Below are 12,510 nucleotides of genomic sequence, written 5' to 3' on the forward strand. Positions count from 1 at the left end.
AGGGGGTTATACATTGGTTTATTATAATATAATAATAATATTCATTAATTTGTATAGCGCTATTAATTCCATAGCGCTTTTCATACATTGGCAACACTGACCCATTGGTGCTCACAATCTAAATTCCCTATCAGTATGTTTTTGGAGTATGGGAGAAGACAGGTGTACCCGGAGGAAACCCATGCAAACACAGGGAGAACATACAAACTCCTTACAGATGTTGTCCTTGGTGGGATTTGAACCCAGGACCCCAGCGCTGCAAGACTGCAGTGCTAACCACTGAGCAACCATGCCGCCCTATCTTCCAATGTTAAAGCATGGTCAGGAGCAGTTTGGAACTGAAGTTAATCAATCTCATTATTGCTTCAGCTTGACTATCTTTTTAAGAATATTGCTAAAATACTAGTATGACCCATAGCTGTCACCACTACACTCAGTGGTTGATATAAGGGGGTTTTTTTTACAAATACCACCTTCAAAGGGATTGTAATCAGAAAATGATCTATTATTTACAACCACTTTTTCAGCTTTTTGTGTTAAATGTAATTTATAAAACATTTTTCACAATTTTGTTTTTACAAATCATAATCTTGATTATAAATACAAAATAAAAATCTTGCCATTTTCTTAATGATTACTGGGACTTTGTTTAATCTAACTTCCTTTTGTCTGAAAAAATGTACATGTACATTAGCAGCAATGAACAGTCTTGAACCTTACCTTTCATATTGAAGCATCTAATGAGAATGTGCCAAGGTCATTGTGAAGGGAGGGGGATAGCTGTACATCACCTATTGTGAGTGGTGGATCCTGTGTTATCAGCTGTGTATAGAGGTGTTACCTGTCCTTGTAATCCTGCCTCTGATGATAAGGAGTCCGCTGAACATTTCCTGAAATGACAGGAAGTATGAGCAGGGTAAAAACACTCATTTTATATAAAGATTGTGATATAAATATCAAACATTGGTATTTAAAAAAATGTGACACAAAATCCTGATTTAAACAATTGTACATTTATTTTAATATTATCAGACTAACATGTTTTGGGGTGCATTATTAAACCCCACAGTGGGGATTTTGTAACTGTTTCAGTCCTAATTTCTATAACGGGCGCCGGTCGTTTTGTTTTCAGGGAGATAATATTGATTCTGATGCTGTAAGAGGAGAAGTGCTGAAAGTTGGTAACAAGAGCTGTGAAATTATTCAATCCAAATCTGATTTCGTGTCCTGCGCTGTTTCCAATGACTTGATGAAAAGCAACAGTGAGCTGAAAATAGAGGTATGACCTATATTGTTATTGTGCGTAGCGTTCTCTATATCTAAACTTACATGGTGGCCATATATCGGTTTATATACTGTATTATTACTGAAGGTCAGCGTGTTCTCTCCTCATAATCGCATTGCGCTCTCTTGTTTGTTCATCAGTCATTTGGCTACCGTTGATTGAAATTTCCAAATGTCTTTTTACGCAAATCATGAATAATTAATCTGCATGCCTGCTGAGAATGACAAACTTTTATCACTTGTAGCCTGTGTAATTATCTGAAGAAGCTGCACATGGCAGGTGCACTTCTGTCTGTTAAGACCCCCCACAGGGCATTCAGACCCATTCAACATGTAACGAACATATACAACCTGTAACAGCAGTTTTCATTAGGGAAATGGCTGTAATTGTGGTTTAACAATGTGTGTTAAATAGAATTACCTTGGGAGATCATGAAAGAGTGCAGAAGGTGATTGGGTGCAGTAAATGGAATTTTAGAACTGGTAAAAAATTATAATAGATATGAAAACATATGTGAAAATTCAAGAATATCCACGTAGAGAAGCTAAAAACCTATTGAATACCTGCCATTGGTCTCCACAGTTCTTCCACAATGACAGATAGGTTATAATGATGGCATGCTACGTGACCATGTTGGCCAATCACTCAACATAAATCATTTCTGGCTCTTCAAAACCTGTCTTTTACAAAGAGAAACCAATTAAATTACAAACACACCTGACTGTATGATCTCTTATTCGCTGTAAGGCTTTTTACATGCTGTTCTCACTTTAGTTCCTACAGGAAACGTCCTCCATTGTTATCGGTAAAGTGAGAGTCCAGCCAAATCACAATTACACTGGAATTATTTCTGGGGTCCTGTCCTGTTTCGCACTGGTTTTTATTGTTCTTTTGGTTTACATATGTGTAAGGAGGAGAAGGCAGCTTAAAGGTAAAACACTTTGTTCTTTAATCACTTTTGCTATCTCCATCATGATGAGACGACTAGTCTAACAATATTTCTTTACAGCTAAAGGTAGCGAGCGGGTCCTTTTTGATGGAAAGGTACACACACCTCATTTGGACAGACTTGTGAGTGCGAGGAGTGTAAGTCCTACAACTGAAATGGTATCCAGTGAATCTGTGGACTACCGGTCTACATTTCCGGAAGGTAGGAGTCATTTATTATCACCACAGCTCATACACAATGGGCAACTTGTGCTGCATTATTGTTGTGTTTCCTGCCCTGATATTTTGCAATGATATTATAAGAACCTGATATGTCTGGGACCACAAACCTTGAGTGGATGAACAGAGAATATGGAAATCACCACCACACAGAAAAAGTCTGTTGTCTGTTGTCAAACCATATGTAGATATTTGTTATTGCGGATTACTTTGTTGCACGCTGTCCATCTACGAGGTTTATGTATGGCACTTGAATCATTTAATCTAATGTCCTCTTATTGTACAAAGAGCATATACTAATTTCTACTATACTTGCATTAAAAATTCCCTACATTTCCCTAACTACACTATCTAATGGATATTGGGGTTTTTTCCTACTCCTTGCCTCTGACGCTATGTTTGAGAATCCCAGGGCATGTTGGGATTCTCAAATTTAGCACCGTTAGGGGGCAGAGGTTGCAGCCACTGTCACAGCCCCTACTCCCTCCCTAAAACAAAGCATCACCAGTGATGCTTGTTTCAGGGGCTCTACTGGTCCCTACTATGTCTCTGTGCAATGTGCACAATGCTAGCGTGCACTGTGTTGCCGACTCTGATCAGCTGCATTGAGCCAACAACAGAGCAGAGCACACAGTCAGGGTGCGTTATCAGTATACCCAGCGGTGTTCAAAGATTAGCGCCGCCCCATAAGTGACATCACTTGCCGGGGCAGTACTGATTTCTGAACGCTGCTCGAACACAGTGTTCTGACTATCTGGTCTGCTCTTTTGCAGGCAACACAGTGTACTCTGTCATTGTTCAAATCTCACAGGAACAGAGCAGGAACCAGACAAGTCCCTGAAACAAGCGTCACTGATGACGCTTCATTTCAGGGAGGGGTCAGAGGCTGTGTCAGTGACTGCAGCTTCTGCCCTCTAATAACACTTCATATGAGGATTCCAAAATGATCTAGGATTCTTGAACAAAATGTCATTGACAGGAAGTAGGCGAAAACAATCAATAGCAGTTAGATAGTGTAATCAGTGAATGGTAGGAAATTTTTAATGCAAGCATATTAGAAATTAGTTTAGATTACTCCATTAAATAGATAGGGATTTCGTAAAAAATTTGTTTAGCCTTTGGCCCAATCCATTGAATAACAAGCAGCTCTTCTTTAAACCCTCAATAAGATGTTTGTGATTTTTCACCTTTTTGGACTGATTTTCACCTGTGTTTGGTCAGTGTGTCAGTTTTTACCATCAGTTGTTCATCAGTGATTTTCAAAAAAAAAAGTAGATAAACTGCAAAGCTTCTCCTATCCATTACAATGTCAATCACGTACAGCACAGGGATTGTACACTGATGACATCCACGTGCTATCAAGGGTTTTCATAGACCCATTGACTTGTATGGGTAAATTTGTACTGTGATTCTGATCAAAAACGGAAATGTTGCCATGATTTTTTTATGGACATAAGGTTCGCAAAAGAAATGAGTAAGTGAATATCACCATATATTTTTATGGATATGTCTTCTATTTTAGAAAATCACATAATAATTAGGGATGATCGAATATCACAAATATTCAGCAATATTCGGCTTCGCAAATATCCGACGAATAGGTCGCTGCTATGCGAATATTCGATGCGCAATGTAAGTCTATGGGATGCCCGAATAGTTGCTATTCGGCAACTATTCGGGTTTCCCATAGACTTACATTGCACATCGAATATTCGCAAATAGTCGAATAGCGGCGACCTATTCGGCGAATATGGGCGTTGCCGAATATTTGAGGTATGCGATCATCCCTAATAATAATGGGAAAAACGAATGCCTGAATGAGACTTAAAACATACTGCAGCCAGTGCCCATAATATTAAGGGAATGAATAAAGCTTGAAGGTCTCAGCAAGTGGAAATATAGCCGTTCTACTCTTAATATTTACTCACGTAGCCAGTGAAAGGGAATATAGTTATTACTCATTACATAGGTGAAGCACGTCTTTAATGCTCTCCATTGGCAGAAACATTCTGTTTTAAGTGGATGACTCCTGGGTGAATCAGTATATTTGTTCTACATGATTCATATTGTATTATGGGTACTATAGCGCATTACAACACACCCTACACCAGAGTTAATGTCAGTCAATCAATGACATTTTTCACAGTTTGGATTATAGCTATTAATTACAGTTTATTTCTCTGTGGCCAGATGAGGGTTTCCCTGTTCTCGCTTGCAGCAAAGTAAAAGTCCTTGTCCAGATTTTCTCATTAGATTGTCTAGTTGAGTTCCATCTGATGATCGGATGACATATAAAATGTATTTTCTTTCCTTTTCTATCTGGTTCTCTACATTGCTGATAAGGTGAAGATTGCTAAAGAAACTCCCATTCCTAAGACTGCAGGATATGAATCACCTCCTGGCATTTCCTTGATTTCATAGTTACTGAACCTTGATCTTAAAGCTGAATACACATAATTTCACATCTAACTTGCCATTTCCCCTACATGATATATGTACATTATAAATAATCTTTCACCATAATACTTAAAATAGGGTTATTGGCTATATAAAAAAAGAGGTTTTCCCCTTCTTTACAGTTATGTCCTTACATTATTCTTACACAATCTTCAGAATTCCTTATGACGAATACATTTTTTCATACTCTTCAAATGTTTGACATTATATTGCCATAAATTAGAATTAAAGGCTTAAAGAGCACCTATAACCAAATTGGGGTTACCCTTTTCATTTAAAAAAAAGAGTGGGCAGCCACAGACTGGTGATTTTATTAAAGATAACTAATAATGATGAGCAAGCACTGCTATGCTCAGTGCTCGGTACTCGTTAAGAGTAGTTAAACACTAGGATTGGCACAACTCAAGCACCTGAGCATAATGGATGTCAACAGGAACACAAGTATTTTTCGGGAAGATTTCCCAGAAAAATGCTTGAGTTCCCCATTGACTTCCATTATACTCAGGGGCTTGAGTCGCGCCAATCCTAATGTCCAACTGCTCAAAATGAGTACCAGGCACCCAAGTATGGTAGTGCTCACTCATCACTAAGTGTCAAAGCTGCTTACAACTACTTCCAATGTTCCCTGAATGGGTCCTGATTAGCTACCAAAGTTCTGCCCAAACTCCCAGATATATGGGATCCAGACATGCAGAGCCACAACCCTCCGAGGATACTCTGGCAGTAAAGAAACAAGATGCTGCTCTTCATATCCACTCAGCACTGCCACATACTTTACAAACTGTTACCAAATGGTACCAGGCAATACTGATTGCCTGGTAGCAATTCATTATTGCTTAGTATCGTGCAGAGCAGTACTGGATTAGTGCAAAGAGTGAAATATTGTTCCACATCTGCATACAGGAATCCCACAAATTCTGGGCTTTTGGGACCAATTATAGTAGAAAGTCACATATTTTCGGGGTGCATTACAACCATTTATAAATGCTTTGGACACTAGCTAATAGTTAATAAAATCACCAGCCTGAAGTTGCTTACTCTTTCATTTAATAAAAAGGCCAGCCCTAGATTAGGGATTCGTACTATTTGAAATTGACTGCAAATGTAATAAAAACATGGCTAATGTTGATCTGTTGTGTTGGATTTTTTATCTGGATGTTGAACCTTTATGATATAGTTAATCTATTAGGTGTCTTCTCTTTGCTGCATCTGGTTGCAAATATTTTTAGTGGAAAGGACCAAAACTATGGTGAGATGACCGATTGATCATAGAAAGAAGTTATCCAGCACAACAGCAGCCCAATAAAACTAGGAGCCTATATAATACATCCCAGATAAATTTGTGTCATGTGAATGAGCTTATGTATACGTATTAGACTATCCGCCCTTAATATAAGCAAATATTTTTATAGGATTGATGTTGTACTGGATAAGTACATCCTTCATGTTGTCCGAATGTTCCAGGTCACCTGAGATATCTACCAGTTTATGGCCCCAATAAAAAAATGTGTGTTTTTTAAGTAATCATTAAACTTATATTGGGATGGGAATTACAGCACTTTTGTCATGGTACCAATGACATTCCTTCAACTTTTATTCAGTTCACGTTATAGGATGGATCTAGAATTTAACTGTTGAGTTTTCAAAATGTCTACATATACTACATATACATAGATCATGACAAGCATTTAGATTTTACTTCATTGGGTTTCACAAAAAGTATATACCATACTTTCGATTCTAAAGTTTCTCTCTTTTCTTTACACATTCTAGATCAGTTTCCTAATTCATCCCATGGTGGATCATGTCGAACAGCTCAGTATCCTCACCGAGATCTTTCCCCCATATTGTCAAGTGGAGATTCAGACATTGCCAGCCCTTTGCTACAAACATACGTCCATATTGATTTAAGCGCTCTAAGTGCAGACCTTGTGAAAGAAATAGAGCACATGGTTATTGGTGTGGACCGCCTCTTAGTGCACTTCAATAAAGTAATAGGAAGAGGTAAGGATCTGCATGCTCGATTGACTAAATAATTTCATGTTATAAAGTATAAATCTGAACAAAGACTAAATAATGGCTCTTTGGAGAATGAAATGACTAGATGTTTGTTCATTTCAGGACACTTTGGATGTGTGTATCATGGCACGCTTTTAGACACTGATGGGAAGAATTTGCACTGCGCAGTGAAATCTCTAAACCGTAAGTGTAACAGAGAACATATGCTCAATCTATACTATATGTGTTGTGTGTAACTAAATACAGTCATGGCCGAAAGTGTTGACACCCTGGAAATTCTTCCAGAAAATGAAATATTTTCTCAGTTTTTTGTGTTGTTCAAATATGCACAAAGAAAATAAATATTGTATAAGACAAAACATGTGTAATTGCAATAATTTTCTGGAAGAAAAACTAAGTTTTCTGGAACGATTTCAAGGGTGCCAACACTTTCGACCATGACTTTATATACTAATTACATGTATTGTTACCTTGATTTTGTGAGTCTTCAATAAGTACTTATTTGCTGAAGTATTTATGAAGTATGTTCCTGTGCAATAAAACAGTACTCCAAAACCAAAAGACCAAGAAATCAGGCAAGTCATTTAAGGGGTCAGTTTTATGTAAATATAGCTTCAAAAAGCATAGTACCCTAAAAATTGATATGTTACTGCAATGTAGCTCAGTATTTTTCTCACCTGCACGTTAGAGGGTCCTGACACCCAATGAAGTTGAAAACCCACATGACTATGTCCCAAGATAGCATAAGCATACCAGACAGCAACCTATTTTGGGTAGGATAATTCAGTATATTACTAGGTCCCTGACTAGTTTATGTGCTTGGTTAGTGAAACTATGATTTGACTGGACTATAGTGTTGGAGTATGACCAGACATGAAAAAAGATATTCAAGAGATGTTCCATGAGGACAACTTCTTCTCTAAAGACAGCAGATAACCAAAGGTCCAGTTCCTGGATTAAATACCCTGAATAAATAGTTCTACATGCTGACCACTAAAAAAGGATGGACATCTAGAGTCCACCCCTACAGGAACTAGTCTCCCTTTGGGCTGACTGCAATGCAATACATAGATAACATGAGACTTACATTATGCTGGAGACTTACTGTGTGACATCCATATACCTACTAAGGTTGAAAGGCAGGGGTTATGGAAAAGGAGTTATCCAGGCCAACAGCAGTCCAATATAACAAGACGCCTTTGTAAATATTCCAAAAACTATGAATATGAAATAATGGGGAAATTACCTAACTAAATACTCACCTACATTTAATGCTAATTGTCTAAACACCCCAGAATACACATCTAACATAAAAAACATCTTGCACCTGTGATGGTATGACGGTAATTGTAAGGTAGTAATTTATGGAGGTTTCACAATAGTTATTCCAGTCTATAGAATAATTTATTATTTCCTTCCAGGAAATCTTCTCTTGTGATTGCTCAACATATGTTAATAAATGACTATACTATTAAAGGGATTTCCCACTTTCAGCTGTTTTCACTTCTTCCTGGCCATATTAAAAATGATAAAATTAAATAGCAAGAGCACTGAGAGCCCAATGGTTCAATACATACGTACCAAATATAGTTGATCAGTCAGGGCAACATACTCAGACACTTACGGACATAGCGGATGCCTTTGAACAGTATTACGAGGTACTTTACTCAATAGATAAGGATATGGAGGAGACACGAGGTGATGAATTTAAAGACCGAATTCGAAGATACATTAAGGAATCCAGCATTCCTGCGTTGTCTGGGGTTGAGGCAGAAGCCATGGAACAGCCCTTCTCAGAAGAGGAGCTCTCTGTGGCAGTTAAGAACACTAAACCAGGGAAGGCCTCGGGTCCCGATGGTCTTAAGGGCGCCTTACACGCTGCGACATCGCTAGAGATGTCGCTAGCGATCGCACCCGCCCCCGTCATTTGTGCATCACGGGCAAGTCGCTGCCCGTGGCGAACAATATCGGAGGTACGCGTCACACGTACTTACCTTCCTAGGGACGTCACTGTGGCTGGCGAACAACCTCTTTTTTAAGGGGGCGGTTCGTGCAGCGTCACAGCGATGTCAATCAGCGGGCCACCAATAGAAGCGGAGGGGCAGAGAGCAGCCGCATTCACGTCACTCCCACCTCGTTGCTGAAGGACGTGGGAACGCTGTTGTTCATCATTCCTGAGGTGTCACACGTAGCGATGTGTGCTGCCTCAGGAACGACGAACAAAATGCGTCTAGCACGAGCAACGATATTTTGAAAATGAACAACGTGTCAACGATCAGCGATTTGATGAGTATTTCTGATCGTTAGTGGTCGTTCGTACGTGTCACACGCAACAACATCACTAACGAGGCCGGATGTGTGTCACGAATTCCGTGACCCCAGCAATATCTCTTTAGCGATGTCGTTGCGTGTAAAGCGGCCTTTACACTCCCCTATTACAGACTTTTTCTTAAGTCCCTGTCCCCGCACCTTATGAGGTGACTGAACTCTATCCCTGGGGGGGTCAAAATAAAATTTTGAAATTAACCTAGCGAAATTGGAGGCATTAAACGTTAATTCGGCTCACACTGCCTTGGCACCATTGAAGAGATCTTACAAATTTCACTAGGCAAACTCTTCAATCAAGTATCTAGGGACACCCACCAGACCTTCTCCCTAAATTTTCCTAAGATATTACAGGAAGTCCAAAATGATTGCTCAAGGTGGTGGAAGAATACTTTCACCTGGTTTCGGAGGATTGCAATTTTCAAAATGAACATGCTTCCCAGGATATATATCCTTCAAGCCCTCCAGTTTAAGGTCCGACCACGAATTAGCAGAAAGATCCTGTACCGCTCCAAGCTGGCTGGAGGAACCGCACTTCCTAATTTCGGGTCATATTACTTACCTACTCATCTTTCCAGAATTCTGGACTGGTGTAGGAATGATGAGATGAAGGCCTGGGTAGGAGTGGAACAGGATTTCACAGATGTACATTTAACGGGCATTCCATGGGTGGGTTCCAGCAGAGTAAAGCATCTGAGAGATCACCCCACAATCGGGGCTACTTTAGCATGTTGTGAGAATTAGATCACATATACTCCTCCAATTGTCCTCATTGTATCCTATTATGGGAAATCCGCTTTTTCGGGGTGGAGGACCGGATTTTCCGATCAATTATGAGAGAGTGCTACTACAGAGTGCTACACGGTAGTGGAAACGCCTGGCCAACAAAGGAGCAACTTTTAAGCTCCCAAACTTCGCATGCCCTCGATGTTTCTAGAGCCAACAAATTGACACATTTCTTGAAATCCCTTTCTCCTAGATCCCATTTTTCTGACTCTATGACACCTTTTGAGAAGGAATGTATAAGCACGGGCCCCATTAGACATACCCTTTCTATGGCTTATAATCTTATTAACATACCCACTGGGAACACTAAAACCAAATTTCAAACACAATGGGAGAACGATCTTCAAATTCAGTTTTCTGAGGCCCAATGGGAAAAGATATGTTCTCTGACCCATCGATCCTCTATCTCCTCCCGTGATCAGGAAGTGAGTTTTAAGTTGCTCACCAGATGGTACGGAGTTCCTACTAGATTGCACTCAATCTTCCCAGAAGTGAGTGCGCTCTGTTAAAGATGTGGTGAGAAAGAGGGTAGTCTGATACACATTTTCTGGTCATGTAAGCGCCTTACCTCATTTTGGGAGAATGTACAAACAGTTATACATAGTCACTAGCTTGACCACCGCTTTGGATTTGGCTCTTGCCCTTTTACATCATTGTGACATCTCAACAAAAAGGTACAAGAATTCGTTACTACAACACTTAATCATGGCAGCCAGAGCTTGCACACCTCGCTTGTGGAAAAAAATAACCCTCCTATAATGGCTATGGGGTTCGTCAGGATAAACAAGATGATGTTGCTCGAAGACCTCACTTCCATAATTCCCAACTCTCAATACTGGTTTGTTAGAACCTGGTATTACTGTACAGAGTTTAAGGGATCTGATGATTACATTTCACTGCTGGAGTCAGATTGAATCTGCACTATATCAGTGTCTGGAACCTGCCCACCCACGTCCCCCATCCTGACAAATTCACCTACCCTTTTTGACCACAATCCTCACACCTTTTTCTTTCTCTGACTTTCTTTTCTCTCTTCTTCTTTCTTGTTCACGTTTTACTCAGTATCTTCTATGCTGCCAGCTCACTCTTGAGTTACAGCCCCGGTTTTGTTCACTCCTCTAAGGTGATCTCGTTATATAGTATGAAAAGGTATTATGTTGTTCCTTCGACAGTAGTCGAGTACAGCATCATCATTGTTTATACAGTCTTGATTTTTGTATCTCCCCATATTTTGGGCCTACCGATTCGATATTTTAATAATATCTAGATACAATGCTTGTGTTCTAACATTGTGCATTATTTTGTACAATACACGGTTTCTTGTGTTATTATTAAGGTTAAAAAAAGTAAAATTTATAACAAATAATAATAAAATTAGCTGGTACTCACCATCAGAGGACCAAGCATTGTGTTTCCATCACTGCTCTGGTGGCTATATACAGGCTGAAGTAGTGATGTCTTGTCAATAGCACTGCAGCCAATCACTGCACTCAGTGGTAAACAACACAGGCCATTGAGCCCAACAATTGGTTGTAGCACTGATAATGTGAAGTCATTGCTGTACCCTGTAAACAATCACCGGTGCTACATCGGAGGCACAGCACTAGACCCAGAAAGGTGAGTACCAGCTGATTATATTATTTTTAATACAGTAAAATAAAAGTTTGAAGGGGAAAAACTCCTTTAACTACCAATGTTTTTCTTTGCCAAATTTGTATTAATCTCTCCAATGAATTGTATCTTTGTATATTCAAAGTCCATTAACTTGTTATAGCTCAAGAAACCAAGAGGTGAAACAATTTAACTGATAATATACGAGAATATACTTATTTTTTGTCTAAACCATCCACCCTTTGCATGTTGCCACTATTCATATACTGTATGTCATCAGACTGACTTGTCAAAATTGAATCTTTAAGGTATTACAGACATTGAAGAAGTTTCACAGTTTCTTAAAGAAGGCATAATCATGAAAGATTTCAGTCATACAAATGTTTTGTCCTTGCTGGGCATTTGTCTGCCCACAGAGGGTTCTCCCCTGGTAGTGCTGCCATTCATGAAGCACGGAGATCTAAGAAACTTTATACGAAATGAAACCCATGTAAGTACATTGAGAATGTATCACATGTAGACATAGAAGGAGTCCTAGTGGCTCCTCTGGAAAATCTAACAGCTCTCCAAACATACTATGAGAATATTTAAAGCGAGTTATCTACTGTAATACATGCGGGTTCATTTCTAATATATAGCCAATGTACCTACTGGCCTCTGCTCTGAGGTCAATGTCCTGTTGTTGTGTTGTTGTCTTGTCAAAAATGGCTGCTTCAAAAGAATGTAAAAGTGCTGTAGTAAATCTGATCTACATTTTCCCCACCTTTCCATTTATGTGGGATGGTCCTGTATCCATCTTGTGACAAATGAGGCTTTCCCACCTTTCCATTGGCGTGGAATGGACCACTGCCAATGATAAC

General features: G+C 39.3%; 1 protein-coding gene across 1 annotated transcript in view; it reads left to right on the plus strand.

Annotated features, from left to right (window-relative positions):
• MET (MET proto-oncogene, receptor tyrosine kinase) overlaps positions 1-12,510 on the plus strand; it is a 213,239-nt gene that overhangs the window by 158,331 nt on the left and 42,398 nt on the right. Inside the window, exons 12-17 of the mRNA XM_075345034.1 lie at positions 1,133-1,279; positions 2,060-2,216; positions 2,295-2,435; positions 6,683-6,913; positions 7,031-7,111; positions 11,959-12,140. Coding sequence (XP_075201149.1) covers positions 1,133-1,279; positions 2,060-2,216; positions 2,295-2,435; positions 6,683-6,913; positions 7,031-7,111; positions 11,959-12,140 — 939 coding nt within the window. The remainder of the gene's footprint in view (positions 1-1,132; positions 1,280-2,059; positions 2,217-2,294; positions 2,436-6,682; positions 6,914-7,030; positions 7,112-11,958; positions 12,141-12,510) is intronic.

The sequence above is a fragment of the Anomaloglossus baeobatrachus genome, chromosome 4 (assembly GCF_048569485.1).
Source record: "Anomaloglossus baeobatrachus isolate aAnoBae1 chromosome 4, aAnoBae1.hap1, whole genome shotgun sequence".
Classification (NCBI taxonomy): Eukaryota; Metazoa; Chordata; class Amphibia; order Anura; family Aromobatidae; genus Anomaloglossus; species Anomaloglossus baeobatrachus.